This window comes from Tubulanus polymorphus, chromosome 6 (assembly GCF_964204645.1).
Source record: "Tubulanus polymorphus chromosome 6, tnTubPoly1.2, whole genome shotgun sequence".
Lineage (NCBI taxonomy): Eukaryota > Metazoa > Nemertea > Palaeonemertea > Tubulaniformes > Tubulanidae > Tubulanus > Tubulanus polymorphus.
The window spans coordinates 20,371,156-20,391,485 of record NC_134030.1 but is presented as its reverse complement, the minus strand read 5'-3'; the positions used below and the strand labels follow the sequence as shown (position 1 = coordinate 20,391,485).

At 39.7% G+C, this 20,330-nt stretch overlaps 2 protein-coding genes across 6 annotated transcripts in view; both read right to left on the bottom strand.

The window, feature by feature from the left end:
- Positions 1-1,054: 1,054 nt before the first annotated feature.
- LOC141906998 (max-like protein X) lies at positions 1,055-7,162 on the bottom strand. The gene is made up of 9 exons (XM_074796522.1): positions 7,099-7,162; positions 6,129-6,171; positions 5,228-5,356; positions 4,635-4,738; positions 4,130-4,226; positions 3,578-3,677; positions 3,077-3,161; positions 2,530-2,646; positions 1,055-1,864 (listed from the first exon to the last, which is right to left on the bottom strand). The coding sequence occupies exons 1-9, from the start codon at positions 7,150-7,152 to the stop codon at positions 1,796-1,798; spliced, it is 798 nt and encodes a 265-aa protein (XP_074652623.1). The 5' UTR covers positions 7,153-7,162; the 3' UTR covers positions 1,055-1,795.
- Positions 7,163-8,054: 892 nt separating this feature from the next.
- LOC141906710 (transcription factor CP2-like) overlaps positions 8,055-20,330 on the bottom strand; it is a 28,558-nt gene continuing 16,282 nt past the window's right edge. For 4 of the 5 annotated variants that reach the window (XM_074796019.1, XM_074796022.1, XM_074796018.1 and 1 more), the window contains 11 exons: positions 19,564-19,632; positions 19,431-19,472; positions 17,963-18,072; positions 17,618-17,695; positions 14,887-14,989; positions 14,245-14,268; positions 13,536-13,629; positions 13,326-13,416; positions 12,735-12,784; positions 11,960-12,154; positions 8,055-11,734 (listed from right to left, as the gene is read on the bottom strand). In XM_074796019.1, coding sequence (XP_074652120.1) covers positions 11,688-11,734; positions 11,960-12,154; positions 12,735-12,784; positions 13,326-13,416; positions 13,536-13,629; positions 14,245-14,268; positions 14,887-14,989; positions 17,618-17,695; positions 17,963-18,072; positions 19,431-19,472; positions 19,564-19,632 — 903 coding nt within the window. In that variant the 3' untranslated portion in view covers positions 8,055-11,687. The remainder of the gene's footprint in view (positions 11,735-11,959; positions 12,155-12,734; positions 12,785-13,325; positions 13,417-13,535; positions 13,630-14,244; positions 14,269-14,886; positions 14,990-17,617; positions 17,696-17,962; positions 18,073-19,430; positions 19,473-19,563; positions 19,633-20,330) is intronic. The other variant, XM_074796020.1, reaches the window with a different exon arrangement.

Here is a 20,330-nt window from a genome sequence, read left to right as displayed (position 1 = left end):
CACGAGTCGTTACTAGCCGACCAGAATCCGGTCGTACCAATCACAGCGCTTGTAACAAACGACAGTAGACTTCTGTTGGTTTTCCCGTTAAATGGACCAATCAGCGAACGTTTAACTGAACAAGGAAGTATTTCGCAAATCGATATATGACGTCATGCGCAACAGCGCCAGTAATGAAATCACGCGTTGTGAGGCCAGGGGGCTGGTGGAAGCGAGTTCGGGAGTGATACCGGACCCCTGGCAAGCGAGGATGGCAATTGGTCTAAGATTTAGATTAGAGCGGTGATCATAAGTTATTCAAGGACCGAAAACAACCGCTACATAACGTTAATATGCCGTGTATGGTGATGATACTGAATAATCCACGAGGATCGGCGAACTGGGTTCGATTTCCGTGTCAAATCGAGGATGTTCGAACAACTTTCATTTGTAAATCGGATAGAATGAAAACATGTGAAGTGTGGATCAGTTTTTGAAAGTGTGCTGATAAAATGTCTGTCTGGTGTTTGTAGTTCATTTTCAATTAGAAATGTCTCAGGTGAAGCACTGAACACATGTGAAGTGAGGACGATCTGTTTTTGAAAGTGTGCTGATAAAATGTCTGTCTGGTGTTTGTAGTTCATTTTCAATTAGAAATGTCTCAGGTGAAGCACTGAACACATGTGAAGTGTGGACGATCAGTTTTTGAAAGTGTGCTCATAAAATGTGTTGTCTGGTGTTTGTAGTTTATTTGTGTTAACGTACTCTCGATCGGGAGAAAACCAAACCCTCGCAAAACGAGGTTGCAAATAGCCTATTACATCCAAACCATGACGAGTTCATGTTCCTCTAATTTTAGTCTACGAAATTAGGTTCACACCAGCGATAACTGGAACCTACTGAAATGCCAAAAATCAATGCTACAGACAAAATCATCACGTGGTGGACAAAAATAGTCGATGTTTGAAAATAAATTAATGTACATGTTTAACAAGTTTAGATTGAATTGGCATCCAAGGAATTGATGACAGATATTTCTTCAGTTTTACAAAACGCAAACTTTATTGACATCAATAACCGCATATTATTGATACATTGAATACATAAATATCAATTTTTCAATGATTTCACGCGAACTGAAATCTTTCAAACTGCAATTGAAATATTGCGATAACAAGTTACGATAAATTATCACTTTAAAATGAATAAAACTTCACAACATTCGCCCGATGGGCAATATCTTAATGTACACGACAACCCCAGAGATGGATCAAGTACCAGAGATTATGTGAACATACAGGCACTGTGGAGCAGGAGGGCTCCCAACATTTTGCCTCCTCAAAATTTTAATCATAGAAAGTGCTTCTCCGTGTAGGTTGGTGGCTGAATTTGATCTGCGTACGAGCCCTTGCATTGCCAGATCTGTCATTTACAATTTTCAGGTACACCCCTTCAAAGAATCCAAGATCCGACTTTGTTTGCCTATAAGCCCCTCACCCCCGAAATCTTGAGGTCCTCCTCAGTTCCCGCCAGACCTATCCCAAAATCATTCAGCTGTTTTTGCCCCGGTTTTTGCCCATCACTAGGGTAAAACCGAACTTCGGACCCAGTTTAGCGGTTCTATACAAAGTAGAACCGCGTTACAACAAACTTCAGGGTACAAGAAAATATGTTCTTCATTATTTACAATTTGATATATCCGTGTATTGAAATTAATCCATATTTCAAAAGTTCGCGAATCAAATTGATGCAATAAATTGTGAGATAAGTGTCACAATCGTCTGTTTATCGATTTCATCATTTGTCATCAGTAAAATCAGGACGGCGGTTTCGGCAATTGCTTGTTGACCGTACCGAGAATATCCATCAATAGATGGCGCAACGACTGAAAAACAAACCGAAAACACGATAAACGCAATTGATTATTGCACATTCTCCGCAATGAGGACTCGAGGATTCCGCTTAGATCCACCAGGTGGCAGTATTGAAATCTATCGATAATTTCTAAAATTGCAGGCGGGATCTAAACTATATTCACTGCATTACAGAATATAGTCAGAACAAAGTGACTTCATTAGTAATCTGACGGATTCAGAAATCCTTAACCCTTTCAGTGCGTCTACACCGCAGTGCGGTGTACAAATCAGTGATGGATTTTGCTAGTACACCGCACTGCGGTGTATTGATGTAATTAGTAATTATCTCTCTTGAAAGATGGCAGCACCTGTCAAACATAGTGAAATATCAGTAACTAACGATACACCGCACCGCGGTGTAGACTATAGTGCTATTCCCGTTGTTCAACATACTGGAGTGGATTTATTCAAAATTTTCAAATTATCTCCAGCACTACAAGGGTATTAATAAGTCAGCATTGAAAGGGTTAATATCATCCCAGATTCGAAACGCGAAGATCAATCTCAGTTTATCGAGAGACATGAATTGCTACGCCACGCTTGTGAAACGGCTATTATCGCCTTGTGAACTCGTACAACAATAGTACAAGAACAGCAGCCGACTCTTTGAAATGATAAGTTTCTTTATACGTACGTGGGGTTTGCAATATTCCTCTAGCCACGAGAATACACAACCGGACAGTTCGGCAAAATTAGCCACCGATATCGACAAGTTGAACGACGTAAACAGCGAATCCATCATTTGTTTGAACTGAAATCAGAAATCATGAATTTGGTTTTTTTTCTAAATCGCATCAGACCGGGTTCATGGTAGTAAGACTGATGCAAAAGTAAGCAGTTTTAAGCACTTTTTAAGGCAAAAGTAAGCAGTTTTAAGCACTTTTTAAGGCAAAAGTAAGCAGTTTTTAGCACTTTTTATGGCAAAAGTAAGCAGTTTTTAGCACTTTTGTAAGCCAGTGACACCTCTACTATCATAGGACGACCTCGTCCTAATCCACTACATACTTCGTTGAAACCGTAAGTAATTTTGGATGTCAACATTTTGTAATGAGCAAGCACTTTCTTTGTGAAAATTAAGGGCCTGGCTAAATTATCTTAAAACAAAATGGTGCCTGCTCACCCTTCAGGTATGGCTGACTAAGAGGAGGGTCAGTAGTGCAGTTGACTAAAGAAATACTTACGACTTGAAATTTCACTTCATCCGAGACCTGGTTCTGTCCGTGTACAGGCGTATTCTTGTGGGCTTTTACGATATGTTCATAGTTCCTGCAGTAAGATACAGAAGTCATACAAGTCGGCTTCGAAGTTAGAGTTTCGAAATATAGTCAAGGACCTGCAGGAAAGTCTGGCAGTAGTAAGCTATGACTGATTGCTGTCTAACATGATCAGGATGGCCACTTTTATTTGACTTGCTTTTTCCCTGACAAGCACTTCGTTTTCCCTGACTTGATCTGCTAAGAATCCAATCAATTAACAAATATGCAAGACATAGCCTAGATGAAAACAGTCGCATTTTACGCGCGATCTTACAATCACAACCAATTTCCCTGTGACTTTTCCCTAATTTTTAGCTTCGTTTTTACGAAATTCCCCAACTATTCCCTGAATTTTCAAAAGAAAATTACCCAAATTTAAAGCGTTGAGTCAGTAAATTACAGTTTGGTCTGATTTTTTTCACTTACGCTTTCATGATTTTCAGCGCCATCACTTCTTTTCTCAGTGAATCCAATTCTTCTTCTTGTTTTTTCTTCTGATTCACGAGAAATTGAATGTAATCGATCGCTGAAATGTAACGAAAAACGCGCGAACATTACTCGAGGGTCGCTGTTAACACAGCGGTTCGGTCCGTTCTTAAATCATCCCCGCAAGTGACAGTTTTTAGCCAGCCAAGAAAAAACTGTCAAAACTTCACCAGGTCTCGCGCATCGACCCGAGGCATGAGTACTTAAGAAAGAATAGCCGTTTGGAACATCCGCTGTCTACATATATAACTATTATATTGATGCATTGAATACAGAATTGTCCAGACATCAAATTGTGAAGGGCTGGTTACAAACAGCAAATTGATACTTGCATAAATTACTGTAGGCTACACATTGTCCTCCCCAGGCGAAACTGTACCCGATTAGCCCAAAAGCGCAGCTGCATGCGCCCCAATCAGATATTCTATTCTATTTTAGCCCAGGTTCCATTTATGGTTTGTCAGTGAAATTTCAGTGAAAATGTGTACTCACATTTTTGTAATATAGTCGCCTTGCTGACTTTCTGTCCGGTCAGTCCATCCGATTGTTGGAATGAAGGCACAAGATTTTGTAAATCATCGTAACCTTTCTGAAAAGAAATGAACGAAACTATCTCGTTACAACGTAGATGAAACATCTCGCTAAGCTTTCGGAGTAGAGCCATCTGAGCTTAGCTACAGAAAACTTTCCAGGAATGTGATCACCATTTCAGATTCGTAAAGTATACTCTAGAATAAAATCCTCAGTTAACTCAGTAATCCTATCAGTAATCCATTGTTAGTTTGCCTTTACGATCTTGGTTTCCAAAAACTAACCCTACTGGATTTTTCATTTCACCTCATGACGAGACGGCCTTTGAGGTGTTGCTCGCACAATGTAAGCAGTCAACAGGACTCGAACCCACTTGTCACTCGGCACTGATAGTGGATGCAACAGCATCATCACGCCTTATCTCACTGAGCTACAAAGGGAGGATGCTTTAACTCATAATACTAACCTTAATCGCGTCACGTCTTTTTTGTTCAGCCTGCGTATGAGCTTCACGGCGTCGATCTTTATAAGACATCGGCTGTTTACTGCTATCGCTGTCATCATCATCATCTTTAATAATACAAAACATCGCATTAACTCATCGTCACTACACGGTCAGATTTAGGTGGCAGTCTCAGGGGTGGAGGAGATCCCTGCCTTCACAGTGAAGTTGCCCTTTTCGTCAAGACAGATTGTAAAATCATGCTAATTTGACACTTAATCCTATCAGCATCTGCGTCATATAGATTAGATTTCTTCGATAATATCTAAATCCAGAGGATTGGTCCCCGCTAGTGGCTGTTGACAGAGCTGCTTTATCCTGGAAACACCTTTTCTTCTGAACCCTGGCCTTCCAATTTTCCTAGACCCGACCCTGTACTACAACATTCAATAACCAGGCATCAGTTGCTGAAAAGTTGGTTAGAGTGAGGCCTAACTGGTAGACGAAATACCACACAATTTCAATTTTCACTACAACATCTATCCAATGGCTAACTGTGACCACTTCTGAGCAACTGATGCCTGGTAAAATGCGACAGAAACGGCGGCTGATTTTACCTGAATTATGAGCAGACGACGCCGACGAAGTCGTTCCGATTCCGTGAATAGATCCGGTGCTGCTCGTGCGAGAAAACGAAAAACGCTGGTTGAAATTCGTCGGACTCGTCGCTTCTATTTTCAAATCACCTGTTCATAGAAAATAAACTCACGATCGAAACAGGCAGATAAATCTTTGTCATGGAGGTATTCGAAATGTTCCACAAGGATCTCTAATACTACCAATTAGTAAATCTAAATAGGATGACAAGGATTTTGGATAAAATCCCAGGCAGGCTTGAAGCTTACATATGCGGCTTTAAAGGTTTCTATTTTCAAATCACCTGTTCATAAAAGATGAACTCACGATCGATAAATTCTTTGAGGTAATCGAAATGTTCCACAAAGACCTCTTCAACCGATTAGTAAATCTAAACGGGTTTTACTGTGACAAGCAAGGATTTCCGATGAAGCGTACACACCGGTTTAATTCATTGAAGGTTTTTATTTTTTCTCGATGACATTTTCACCGGGTTTCGATCGATATTGCAGAAAATTCACAATTTTCACTTGTAAAAATTTCGCGTCATGCGGTGGTTTTGAATGTGACCCAGGCGCGGATCCAGGGGGAATTATGAAACTTGTACAAGTCCATCAAACTTTCCAGGGTGCCCTTTTTCATCAGGGTTCCTACAGGAGTATCAATTTGAAATTTGGGGGGTTTGAGGGGCTTTTGAGGGTATAATCACCAAATCATTATGTCAAAGGATAATTAGCGTATTTCAGGGAGTAGGCCTACGCTTAAAGTTGCCTTTTTTGACATCGAAATGCTTCAAAATTAGCCCCTCAGTGCGGGAGTACACATGATATTTATGAAAGCCATCGAAGTAGGCCAAACCCTAACTATTGTACAGCTGCTTACCTTCCAGACTGGCTACGGCTTCAACAGCGGAAAAACTACCATCCTATCAATAAAATAGAAACGACTTACAATCAAAAGATTCCCGTGTATTAGGATTATCAAATTCCAGAAATTAATCTTATAAGAAAGAGCCTAACAGTAACATTACACGAAAGAGATTTCACTATAGAATTAGTGGGTTAGCCTTAATTATAGGACCAATGACTGGGGTATCGGTCCAGTTTCCGGGCTACTGCTAAGTTTAAAAAAATTTCGCATGGATAATGGGATTGGTCAGTTTTGATAGATATTGTGACAAGTCAAATAGTTTTCTTTTTTCGTTTCCCAGCAAGTTTAACTAAAGTAGCCTAGTTGAACCTTGGCCTGGAACAGTCTTCCCGGCCGAGTTATGGGGAGCGGTGGAGTGACTGTCACTGACATTACAATGGACTCATTCAAGACAAGTCTTCATGAGACATTGACAAAATTTGTAATGACGGGCTTACTAACTAACGGTTAACTAACTGTCACTACCCTGGGGCCAGTAGCTCAAAAGTAGGTTACATAGTGACAATTGAAGTATCATTGCTGCTATGGTATCTATCCACTGTGGTTATCTTTAACCAATTTTTGAGCAACTGGCCCCAGCCCGGTAGGCCTATGTCCTGTAAACAGCGCAGCCTACCAAAGTCATAGGCCTAAGCCTAAATCAGTTTAAAGGCCTTGAGTTGAAAATCATATAAATGGGCACATAACTGTAGGCAGTAGGGCCCAGGGGTAAAGTGTTTTTTCAGAGTTTTTTGATAATATCAAAAAACACTAAAAAAACACTTTTTTATCAAATGTCAATGATATGTCAATCAATCAATTCCTGATTGCAAGAAATACCGTTCGTGGCAAATAATTTCTAAAGAAAATTCTTGGAGGTTTGCTTTTCTAGTTTCTATAAATGTATAATATATTGAGGATGTATCATCATGCGGCGGCCTACCCGCTGTCGTGCGATCCATCCCGCGTCTAAATTAGCGTCGTCTTCGTCGGCCATTTTAACGATGGACGCCTCCGAGGAAATTGTCAGCGATCTTAAGGAGCGCTCCGATATTATCGCATGCGACATAACCAATTCATTTCAAACTTACTGCTAATGTTACTCTTAGAAACTACAATGTGTTGGAAAAACTATTTAAATCTTATAAAAATATAACAAATAAATTGTATTTCGAATAATGGATTAATCACGCATGGTCTCAGTCTTTCTGAAAAATGATCGCACTCAATAAGTCGTGGCTCCGACAATATCCAAACCTCTGAATCTATATCAAGGCGCGATGCTCTCACGTCGACACCGAGGATTACTCCGCATCGGGTAGCTGCCTTCGTACAGTAATAATTGTCGCCAAAATATAACATCTTGAATAGTGGTTTGGGCTGGTTTTTCCTAATCGGGCAGGTCATTTTGTTAACTGCGATTTAGTTAATTTCTTTCAAGCGTGCATCAAATAAAGCTTCTTGATATCTCTTTACTAATAGCCTAGTCTGAATACCAGTCGTTGTTACGGTTCCCGGCTAGGTACTAGACTATACTTAGCCCTAATTGAATGAAAATAAACTCGAAACCATTCCGATTTGATATTCTTCCGAGTAATTGAGCTCTAAAAGTGGTAGTCCTACCAATTTTAGTCGAGCTCAATTACTCTAGAGTAGTTTATTAAGCAAAGAAGTGGTAGGTCTGTACAGCCTCTTATGTAGAAGAGCTCATCGCTTCGGTCATCCTTATTACCGAGATGACGTATTTTACCGAGATGAACCGAGATCAACTGAGATGAAATGAAATATAACATATTTATTTATTCCTTTTCGATTTTAACAATTGACATCATATCATATCAGTAATAAATGCCTGCTGGAGTCATATTTTACATATTTTGTCGGATATTTTTGTAGAAAAATAACTTAACTTTACCGAGATGAGATCGTCGATCAATCAAATTCAATGAAATTTTATTGCTAATCGAGTTTACGTATTTGAAGTCAAAATTTTTTTTAATAAATAAAATATGTAAAATATGACTCTAGAAGGTATTTATTACTGATATAACATGATTTCAAGTGTTAAAATCGATAAGGAATAAATAAATATGCTATATTTCATTTCATCTCGCTCGGTTCGTCTCGGTTCATCTCGGTAAAATACGTCATCTCGGTAATAAGGATGACCCCATCGCTTTCACCAACAAAAATAAACGAACAATGCCCTATAATCTTTACTATAAGTTCTTTCGTTTGTATTTCGAGTCAACAAAATACATGATAATAAATATACACATAACCACAAATACATGTAAATACATTGCATACGTATTATAGAATTTATATGGACTGTTCATCATAGTAACATAGTGTGTGCGGTCAACTGGCCATTTTCACCCATACAGCGACACCTCAGATAAAACGATTTATCCATTATTGAATTACAAACCTTGAATTTAGTCCCAAATAGGACAATTTCATTATAATTTGATACTGGATATAATGAACTATATACTTCATAAGGCTTAACAAAAATGATACCTTGTTTCTCCGCAGCGGCCGGGTCATTTTTGTAAAATATGATAAAATTTATAAACAGTTCATTTCTATAGCGGCCGGGTCTGTTATGGTGAAATTGATCACGATTTTAAAAAAAGTAATGTATAGGGTAGATAGGCGGCCGGCAGGGTCAACATTTAAGCTCAGCAGAGCGGAGAAACAAGGTATCAATTTTTTTTGGCCTAATGAACAGATTTTCTGGTGCCATGAAGATCGTTGTAACGAGGTTCAATTGTACACCTTCATAAAAACAAATCATAAATTTACAAGTATCGTCGAGTGGGCCAGTAAATGACTAGCCTAACTCGACCATAGCCAACTGGGATGAAAACTAATTTTCAGACCTTGTAGAGGTATCTCCAATCGTTAACCGAACTGACCAATTTTACACGAACAAGGCAAGATTTACTGTACACTAAGAATTTTATACAGGGTATAAATATGATGCGTAAACATGTTGCATTTAGAGCACGAACAACTGAAACCAACGCAGCCATCTTTCATATTCTACTCTCTAAAACTACATACATATATACACAACCAAACTCAGTAAGAACATTACTCATTCATTTCATTCGGTCACATTATAAGAAATAGGAATTGCTGAGTCATTCGTAAAGTACCGGTACATGCACCAGGGTCCGATCCAAGGAATAAAAGCCACTTGTCCGGGGGGCAAGCATATCTGAAATTTCGCTTGCCCCTTCCAAAAGCTACTTGCCCTACATAGGTGGTTTGATTGGTGTTACTATCATCCGTTGTATCGAGTGGGAAAAAGCTTTTGTGACATGAAATTGCACTAGCGCGGGGGACAAGTGATAATGATAACCTACTTGCCCTGATGAAAACATACTTGTCCCGGGCAATCGGACAAGTGCTTAGATCGGACCCTGATGCACTTTACCTAAAATTTGTTTATTCTAACCCGGGTTATCCCACGTATAGATTAGTAACAGGTATGCGTTAAATGTGCCTCAGTGATTATACAACCGGCAATTTGATACCTGCGCACTCAGGCTAACCAGGCAGGGTTTCGTGCCATGGCAGAGTCTCGCGATGTCTTCAGGTTCGAATCCCTGCCGTGATAGGATGCACGACGATGGTTGGCAGTGTCTATTCCATTCCATCCTCCCTCGGCAGGGATTCAAACCTGATAGCATTGAGACTGCCATGGTGCATAGGTACATGCACAGGTTTGCCACACTAAAGACCGGTTGGCAGGTACATGCGGCACCAATCAGATTGCTCGTTGTAAAACCCCTGAGGCAAATTTCACAGATAAACTATAAATGGGAAAACTTGGGTTAAATCACAACAGGATATCTGATGACATCATCTAAATCTGCGCATGTACCTGCACACACGGTCTAGCTTGCCAGGGCTTCAATGCCATAGCTGTGTCAAGCGATGCCGCCAGCCGAGATTCGAATTTGACGGCATCGCGAGACTCGGCCACGGCACCAAACCGCGCACAAGGAAAGAGGAAGCTTACAACTGCGCGGGTAAATAGAAAATCATCATGAAATTATTTGTATTAAGCACGTTATCAACGTTTTATAATAATCACTCGTAAAATCTATTGAAATAACATACTTAACATTATACGGTACAGTATTGATTAATAATAATCCACTATACAAAACTGTATAAACAAGTTTTCCCTGCTTTTACCCTATATCACAATATAGTTCATTCTAATGAACAACATCCGACAAATCACGCCCATAGAAAATATACGTTAAAAAATTGTCCTCGTTACTATGAAAATCGCACAAAGTCAAAGCAGACGCAGCCAGAGTCGGATCCAGATTAGGCGACAATGAGCACCACGCGCTCTAGTACCAATATTCCCGTGCCCTATCGAAAAACGAAAGCAATCCTTTTCAGAGCAAGTTTTCACCCGCAACTAATGGAGCAGCAGTCCACTGCCCAAGATCTATCTCATTCTCTCCAATGTCACTAAACTCGAGCACCTAGAAATTGACATTAACCCTTTCGCCGCGAGCTTGGTTGCTGTGGTATGCGAGGGTCCCCAGGTAAAACAATTAAACAAATTCGAATGAAACAAAACCATCTATTTTTGATTGGGCCTTATTCGTTATGTTTCCGGATGTTTCCTTGATGAAAATAGCTAGAAATATCATTACTAAATTCTGGCCACCATCCGACAGCGTAGCACATGCAATAACCAAGTCACCTGGCGCCACCAGCCTGCCGACCACCCGAACCAAGTGGCATTAGCTATACCGGTATATATCAACTTTTTTCTCATCTTTTGCAGCGAAAAGGTTAAGATAGACTGAAATCTCAAATTTTGCCAGACACTCGTGTTGGCTTGGCGCTCGCGGATACTTGCCCTTTTTTCAGTATCTGTGCCCTTTTCATATCTCTGTGCACCTGTCAAAGTCTGCCCCTGGATCCGCCCCTAACAGTAGACTCATTCCTCGCTTTACGTTAGGAGCAGTCTACCGCATTTCTCAACTCACTTTGAGTTGCTTCAATCGTGCCTAATATGAGCCAGCAGTGTATCGTATCGTGCAACAGGTCATGTGTCTAGTATTCAGTGACTAGGCATCATGCGCACTACCTTAAAGCTCTAGACATGGATAATCAGTAACCCGTCACCAGACAAGGGTGTACCCTATCCTTCATCGAACCAGGGCTTTGCCCTAATCTTTCATCAAGCAGGGGTGTGCCCGATTTCCATCACCAAACAGGCGTCTGCCCTAATACATCATCGAACAGGCGTCTGCCCTTATCCATCATCGAACAGGCGTCTGCCCTAATCCACCGAACAGGCATCTGCCCTAATACATCATCAAACAGGCGTCTGCCCTAATCCATCATCGAACAGGCGTCTGCCTTAATCCATCGAACAGGGGTGTGCCCCAATCCATCATCAATCAGGGATGTACCCTAATCCAGCTGCAACACGACCCTTCTAGGATCTCCAGTGCGACGTTTACATTACACAGATTAAGAAGTTTATATTTAATCCACTGTTTTCAACAGAATTCGATATGTATCGTTTGATTGATCTGAAATGAAAAATCATTACAATATATTAGAACATCACTAGCACCTACAAGCAAACGCAATTGTCAACTCAGCTTTATTCAAATTTTAATGGAATGTTACAATTCACTCATTTTTCAACGAATCACGTATTGATAAAGAAACAATTTTCTGAGTTATCCAGCCATCACCCTGCGTAGTAATGATGGCAGTGTGTAATGATGGCGCTCCTGGTGGCCTCTTCTTACCGTTTAGCGCGTCGACATTAAATCTCGACTGATCGGTGATGTTTTGTATGACCTCGTCGGTGACTAGTATGTGAATTCCCGACGGACCTTGTAGATAAACGTCGGCGACTTTCTCCGCCGGTAAATTGTATAAAGCTGCCAACTTCGACACGAGCTCGTTATAATCTAACAACTCTAAATACAACGCGTGGTAAACTGAAAAAAACAAAATTTGAAAAGAAATTTTAGCCAGTGCCGATTCAAGATGTAACAAGGGAACGTAGGCCATCGTTTTGAAAGCCAACCTGTAAATCCGAAATTTCTAATGTGTAGTTAAGAAACGACCATGAAACACACTTAATCCAGATCAGTTTTATCCAAACATTATTTATCTAGGTTAGATGGGTACTTTACGTTAGATGGATACTTTATAATATGAAAAAGCGGCCAATTTTATTTGACTTGCTTTTTCCCCGACTATTCCCCGACATGTAAGTCGAATTCCCTGACTTGATTTGCTAAGAATTCAATCAATTAACACAATCTCAACAAATATTTCCCTGACTTTCAAGACACGAAAATTTCCTGACTTTTGCCTGATTTTCAGGTAAGTGGCCACCCTGTATAAGGTCCATACATATGATTTTTAATTTTAGATTTCTAATTAACCGATCTAGCTTATTTCAATCGCGATTCAAGAGGCTATTGGATCTATGAAAGTCAATACTTGATGAAAATGAACAAAATTTTTATCGAGTATATTACGTTTGGTCTACAGGTGGGACGGCTCACGTACCTTGTTCTCCTTCCTGCGACACAAATACTGACAACTTTGGTCGGATTATTCTGCGAAAATAAAACAACTTAGTTAGAAACATCATGTCTCTGTTACATGTTTCTTACGGGTTGTTGAAAGTTTTGAAAATGGAAATTTTTTTCCAGACATGCGAGACCTGGGTATTTGATATCTCTTATTGTAGATTGTACCAAATTCGAAAGTAATTTGACATCAAAAACAGTAGTTTAATTGAAAATGAACTGGAAATTATTGTAACACTCAAGAATTTCATATAGATACGTAAGATATTGATTTCTGCACCAAATTTTGACATCTTGGGTGTCCAGTTTATCCTAAGCTATTGGGTTTGAATCCCACTTTAACCTTTTTTGTGTAGCAGATGAAAAAAGAGTCCAGGAGGATTCTGGTGGCTTGAGTAGTAATAGGCAGGGCGGATGTTTAGGCCGCTTGAGGGCTGATAGGCTTAGCCGGCGTAAAGTTACTCAAATACACGGAGGTCAGTTAAGACTTATTCTACAGTTATTCGCAGTAGAGTAAGTGTTATTGTTTTTAGTTTCAGAGAATGCGTTCCGACTGTAGTCAACTTACTTCGATTGTAAAGCGTTGTTTAGTCGTATGCCATCGGCTAATCCACAAATTTGTATGAGATCGTCGCGAGACAGTCTTAATAAATCAGCACCTAACGAATAAACAAACTACATGTATAGCAATATGACAGCAATATTTCTCTTGTCAAATTCAACTTGTTTGGTGCTGACTACCGGTAATTGATACCCGAAAATGCTGGATATAACTTACCGGAAAAATTTTGAAAAATACGTGAAAAGTTATAGAATCTGTTTTGATGAAGCCATTCGGAAACTTGGTTAGCAGACGCATCGGGAGACAATGGCTGTAAATACATAATTTCAATATTTTCACTCAACAGACTTCGTGATACCGGTTACAATCTTTTTGTAAACAAACCATCCCTTCAGACATTCACCATTAGTGTGAAGTGTGAGGCTTTTTCACTTATTGAAAAATGTGCTTATAAAATGTCTAATATCTGGTGTTTTTAGTTCATTTTCAATTATCAATGTCTCAGTTGAATCACTGAACTCAAATTTTGTTTAACACATGTGAAGTGTGGATGATCAAAATCACTATGGATCATGTGGATGGGAAAATAAAGATAATCACTCAGATTAGTGGATATTTTGATGTGTAAACTGCTTTCCGAGACCATCGCAGTGGATTCTATAACTATATTATTCACGGTGTTTTATTCTCAAGGAGCAAGGGGTATCATAAAGATAATCACTCAGATTAGTGGATATTTTGGAAATATTGTTTCTGATTAAAAATGTCGAGCAGATATGAATCAATTAATGAATAGAGCATTTTAGGTGTAAATCTTCATTCGTTCATACGTAACTCTAACCCAGTAGGCTAACACAATGACTGATTACTGAATTTAAAGGGGGAGGGTTTAGGGGTCGGGAAAGGGACGGAAACAAGTATTTACCGAAAATTCCCCCGAATCCAACAACTGTAACATATGAAATGAGACATAGGCGTTCAAATAATCGGTAACAGATCACAAACAATAAATATAGCTGCAAAGCAGCTATATAAGGTTTTCCGTAGGGCTGCAACCTTCACATTCGAACATCGGATGTGGGACGTTCTGAATATGTCAATGAGGTAATTTTAAAATATAGTGATGATGAAATTCCCGAGAAGGGGACACTAGTCAGAGCCGTCGGAAGGAATTTTTCAGTGGCGAGGCTTATTTCTGAAGGGTGGTCTGGGGGACCTCCCCTAGAAAAATTTTGAAAATTCAATCGCCGGAGATGCGTTTTGGGGCCATTTCACGGTCTCATTCACAGAAGCATGAGAAGTCGTGAGTCAACCACCTAGTACAGAGAACGACGAGCTGCTACGCGGTATAGCATGCTTTTGAAAAAATTTTTGTTAAGCAAAAAAGTAAGGCGGCTGCTGCCACCCCTGTTTCGACGGCCCTGCTAGTAGGACTTGTTGCGTATCATCATTGTGACAAATTGGCAGATGGTATTCAAAGAAATAGTGAATATGGGCTCGCTGAAAAAACTACTGTCCTAAAAATTTTGAAATAACAACTATGTAATAATATACCCGGGGTACTTACACAGAATTCTGCATCTAGTCGAGTGTGACCGATAACTGAACTCGTATCGGAATTTGGCGAAGGACTCGGACTCGGCATACCGACACTTCCTGTAGGGGATGTTCTGCAAAAAAAATCGTAAAAATCAAAACAATTGAAGCGAAGTAGAATCGACCTTAACCTTTTCACCGCCGATTAATCAATGCCTGAAAATGCGCGAGATGATTTGAAAATTTGGAAAAATTCCACCCCAGAACGCCGTCACACAGCGCACGTCTACACCCGGGTGCGGTGTATTTGTTAGTTACTAATATTTCATAATGCTCGACATAATGCTGCCATCTTCTATAGTGATAATAACTTATTGCTCATTACATCGATACACTATGATGCAGTGTACTAGCGAAAACCATCAGAGATTTATACACCGCACTGCGGTGTAGACGCTTGATAGAGCTAACAGAATGAATTAACAGAAAACGGATTTAACACCCGAAACCTCGCATACCTTGAAAACGCGCAAGCAATTTTTTCCGTAGATTCCATTGCGACGATTTGCAGAGTAAACATTTGTTCGGGCGACACTGTCGTCCACGGACATTGTATCGAAAATTTCACAGTACGAAAACGCAATATAAAATACACTAACATCGCAACGAACATGTCAAATAGAAATTCGGTTAATGGCTAAAAAATTTTCGGGGGGGGGGGGTGTGACAAATAACTATAGCTCTTTACATCAATTAATGTGACTTATTGATACTCATGAGAATTGCACCGCATTTCAGATACTAGTCCATCGCAGTCCGAATTCCACTACGGTTTTTAGCTATATCGAATTTCGAAAAATCCTTTCAAATCGATCAATGAATACCCTCGATCAATAATTATGAGAATCGCAATACATTTCCGATACTTGTCGGTCCCAAAGGGAGTCCGCATTCCAATACGATTTTTAGTTGAGTCGGTAAGCGTAAAATCCTTTATCCAGGATTCAGTTTTGTCGAACGTTGAAACTAATCCTACACCGCATTCAATTGCAATGTTACCGGTCAGTTGTTATTATGTAAGCCACTCGTCATAAAATGTCGCCTAATAAACAACCTTCAAGTTCGACAGATTGCCGCGGTCCACATAACTCTCGAAATAAGGTGCTTCAAACGCGACTATGTATCGTACAATGGTGGAATGAAAACGCGGAAATTTTCCGCGATTAAAATCACCGGCGTTTACTCGCTGAAACTGGCTGAATTCGGTGATAAGACCGACGCGTTATCTAAACTAGTCAACACGGTCACTAGCTGTATGCGTGATATGTCAAGAGGCACAAACGCGACACAATATAGGTCAATATAGACACAATATAGGTCAATATCGAACACACGCGACGCGACATATCTACGTATGTAGTTATCATTGAGTACGCGCGACCCTGATTTCGGGGTCCCTACTCCGATTGTAAATCACAGGCCTGGATGAACCGCAGAATCTCAGGCCCGTATTTAGGAGGTTTAAGGGGCTCGTTGAAAAAGGTCCGCCGAGATGCCGAAACTTAAGAAATTTTGAGCATCGATATCAAAAGATTCACTCATTGGTTAAGTTTCATTCTTTTTTTGTTCGAAGCACTTGCTTCCAAACTTAATTCATTTCAGGCCAAATTGTAGGAAAAAAAGAGCAGAATTTTCACCCCAAGAAGTAGTGAAATTGTTTCTCTTTGATTCTGATTTTTAAATATTTTCCGCGGGATGCTTAAATTTACCAAAGCACCTTACGAAAAATTCCAAATATGAATAGCGAACCCCCTGGTTTACAGGACCCAGTTTCACAAAAAGGATTATGGCCTTAATCGATTTAAGATAAACTGAATCGATGAAAAAATCAAATCGATTTAACCTTTTCGTGAAACTGGGCCCTGGCCAATCTTGACGTTAAACCCATTATCTTAACCCCAAAATTCTGGTTCCAAGACTTCTTCTAACATTAACCCCGAAGCCTGTTTATTTTTAGAACAGTTTCAAATTCTAACCTAATACAGCCAAGAATAGCCTTTGTTCTGCTCAGAAAAACATTTTCGAAACATAAAATAATTTGACTCATAATATCATCTGCGCATGAATACGATTGAATTACGAAAAATTCTGACAAATGCGGACAAGTATTTGCGATTCCGATTTCAATCGACTTTGAAATAGACTTTTTAGTTTCCTAAAAATCTACCTGTACTTTCATACAAGCCTACACAAATATGTAAGATAAACTTTTTCAACTATCGCGTTTTGTATCCCACAATATAATTTCCATTGATGGCGGATTTACACTAGCTGATTTTGGTGAAAAAAGAAATTGAAGCGCGGCTGACTGAGCAACTACTAGCGAATTTCTCCCCCACTCCTTAATCACTTAATTATCTGTTTGCAGTATCACACAGTAACTTTGTATCATGCATTAAATCAGTTTGAAATATTGAATAAATATTGGGATAAATATCAGTAACTAACGATACACCGCACCGCAGTGTAGATGCACTATAGTGGTATTCCCGTTATTCAACACACAAGGGTGGAATCTTTTTAAAATTTTCAAATCTCCAGCACTATAGGGTATTGATTAGTCAGCACTGAAAGGGTTGAATAAGAAAATAACCCCAGCAAATTGGAAGACAACACAGCACAGCATCCATACCCCATACATAACCAACCCCAGCTCACATGCCCGATTCATAACTCAGTCCCAGATTCTGAAATCAGCCTACCTCGACGCAGCCCAATTATTCGGTGAAGAAACGCTACGTTTTCTCGGAGTTCGGTTCGTTCTGACCTTCGGGCTCCATCTGAAAACAACCATCAACGAAATCAAGTATTTGTATCGGGCGCAATTTCCAGGCGCCCGAACTAGTCATTTCTGAGGAACTATGATCATATTTCGAGTGTGCTGACGAAATGTTTTCAATTATATCGTACGCGACATTTTTCCACTGGGAAAGCCCCTGAAACCTGGCCTGGGCCCTTACCGCACATCTGAAACCTGGCCATGGCAAACGCATTGCAGCCATCTTTTCATGAAGTGTTTATATGATTAAAAAAAAAAAAAAACTTACTTTCGTTTCTCAGTAGTTGATGTATGGAGAGTTGATGAAGATGTCGTCGTGGCGACAGAATTAACGGTATTCACTGTTGACTTCATCGAGTACATCTGATCGGGAGGAATCTGCAATTACGATAACGAAACTCATGAACTCGCGAGTTTTAAATGAGGACCGTTGACGAGGTAGCAGTAATGGGTTCTAACATCAACAACTGTGGCAATAGAGGATTCCACTTGTGGCAAGTGAGGATCCACCAGGTGTCGCTAATGTGCAGTAGGACATCAACTAATGCGACAATAGAGGATTCCACTTATAGCAAGTGAGGATCCACCAGGTGTCGCCAGAATGTAGTAGGACACCAAGTGCGGCAGTAGAGGATTCCACTTGTGGCAAGTGAGGATTCACCAGGTGTCACTAGTGTGCAGTGGGATACTGAATCTACCCCAGAGTGTTGTATATCTATGTTTATGAATTAGTTAATGTGTTTATGTGAAGAGGGCAGCACCTATCGATCACTGCGAAATCTTGGTAATCTACTCCACTGAACGGCATACACAATATGATATATGATTTCATGTTTGCCCAGCAGATGGCAGTAGTCACTATAAGCATAGTCAGAATAAACTTCTGAAAAGACTTCGACCAATAAATTGCAGATATGAATAAATCGATATTGAATTCTGCTGACGTTTACGGCAAACTCTGGCAAAATGCCTTTGAAGTTATACCACTTCACATAGAGTGGGCCGACAGCAAAAAGTGAACTTCGACCAATTACTATCATAATAATGGATTTGTTTTAGATAAATTCTTTGCCCTATTTTGAGTCAACACGCCACCATTTATCCCACCAGATTATGCGTCAAACAGTAGGATAAACTGGATCTAATCAATTGAATCAATTTTCAATCAACTTTCTGCTGGTTGACGTCATGCAACATACTACCAATGCCTCAGTCAGCAGTTGATATCCTACCGTACACTAAGGACATCTGGTGGATCATCTCATGTAACACTAGGCCTAGCTTGATTTGTCGAAAAACCACTACCAGGGTTCTTACAGGTTCTGAATTTCACTATCCATAACTTTTCCATACCTATACTAAAATTTTTCCATACCCCTAAGTTACACATCCCCAACCTAGAACCGGTAATGTGAGCCCAGTCAAAGAAAATAAGTGCCAATCATCAAACCATTAACAAAGTGTCTTCATAAAGTTTGTTATCAAATGTGTAGTTCTTCATTGGCATACAGTCTAGAAATTTAAATTATTTTGAGACCATTTTCTGATTGTCTATACGTTTTCCATAGCCATTGAGAAAAAAATTTCCATAGCTTTTCAAGGGCCAGGAAAAAAAAGTTTCAATTTTTCAAAACTTTCCGAGACTTTCCCCAAACCCTTGAGAACCCTGCTACGTGAAACAAGCATATATCTAGATTTAAGGATTCATCAGATCAAATTTTAAACATCGATATTACCTCAGTCAGTACTGTACATTCATAAGATGGCTGATAATTTTTCTGCAATTAAAATAAAACAAATCGAATGAAGGAACAGCTGTGCATAAATCATTGAAACAGACGCAGGTTTAAAAATGGATTGAGTAAATACCTTTTCGCTTTCGTTAATTTTTTCGATTTTATCCCGGTCGGTTTTATGTTTTCGATCGGCTCCTTTAGGCTGAATAAATTACAGAATAAAATATACATCAGTTACGCATTACGACTTTTCACTTTTCGGAAGTCAATCAGTAAAATAAAACTAAACAATCAGTGACATAACTCAAATAACTCACAGGGTCCCCACAAATCAGTACTGGATATAAGTAGATTTGAAGGAGAAAATTTCACATTTCGAGGAAGTGTCTGCATCACTTTTAGAGTCTGATTACAGTAGACTCCTGAATCGACACGGTTTATCTCGGTAAACTGGTTGTTTTGTAAACAATATCATTCTATACACTACCTAAACTTGGTTTCTAATTCGGTAACCTCCTAATTGGGTAAAAAACTCCTGGGGCCGGTTGCTGAGTCATGGCTTTGACTTAAGACCAGTCTAAGACCAACTTAGTTCTATAGCCAATCTAACAACTTAAGAACAGTCTAAAGACTTAGTACCACTTTTGGACTTAAGTCACGACTGTGCAACTGGCCCCTGGTCTGGGTTTCATAGACGTGGAAGCAATATAATAATCCCTGGGTAACCATGGTTTCTCATCGTCACTACTACGGTGCCTCTTACCCTGGACCCAGTTCCACAGTTGTGAGTTAGACTTAACTCTGAGTTAAAGTTAGTTCATTTTCAATGAGTTAACCAAGAGTCAAATCTAACTCAGAACTGTGGAACTGGGCCGAGATTGAGGATTTACCCCATCAAAA

Bases quoted from the DNA above. Each gene is read 5' to 3' on its own strand.
- LOC141906998 (XM_074796522.1), bottom strand. From the start codon at position 7,152: ATGGCCGACGAAGACGACGCTAATTTAGACGCGGGATGGATCGCACGA. The intron at 2,647-3,076 runs GTAAGTATTTCT...TTCTGATTTCAG, and splicing joins ATGAAGTGAAATTTCAAGTC to TTCAAACAAATGATGGATTC. The intron at 1,865-2,529 runs GTACGTATAAAG...TTTGTTTTTCAG, and splicing joins AGGAATATTGCAAACCCCAC to TCGTTGCGCCATCTATTGAT.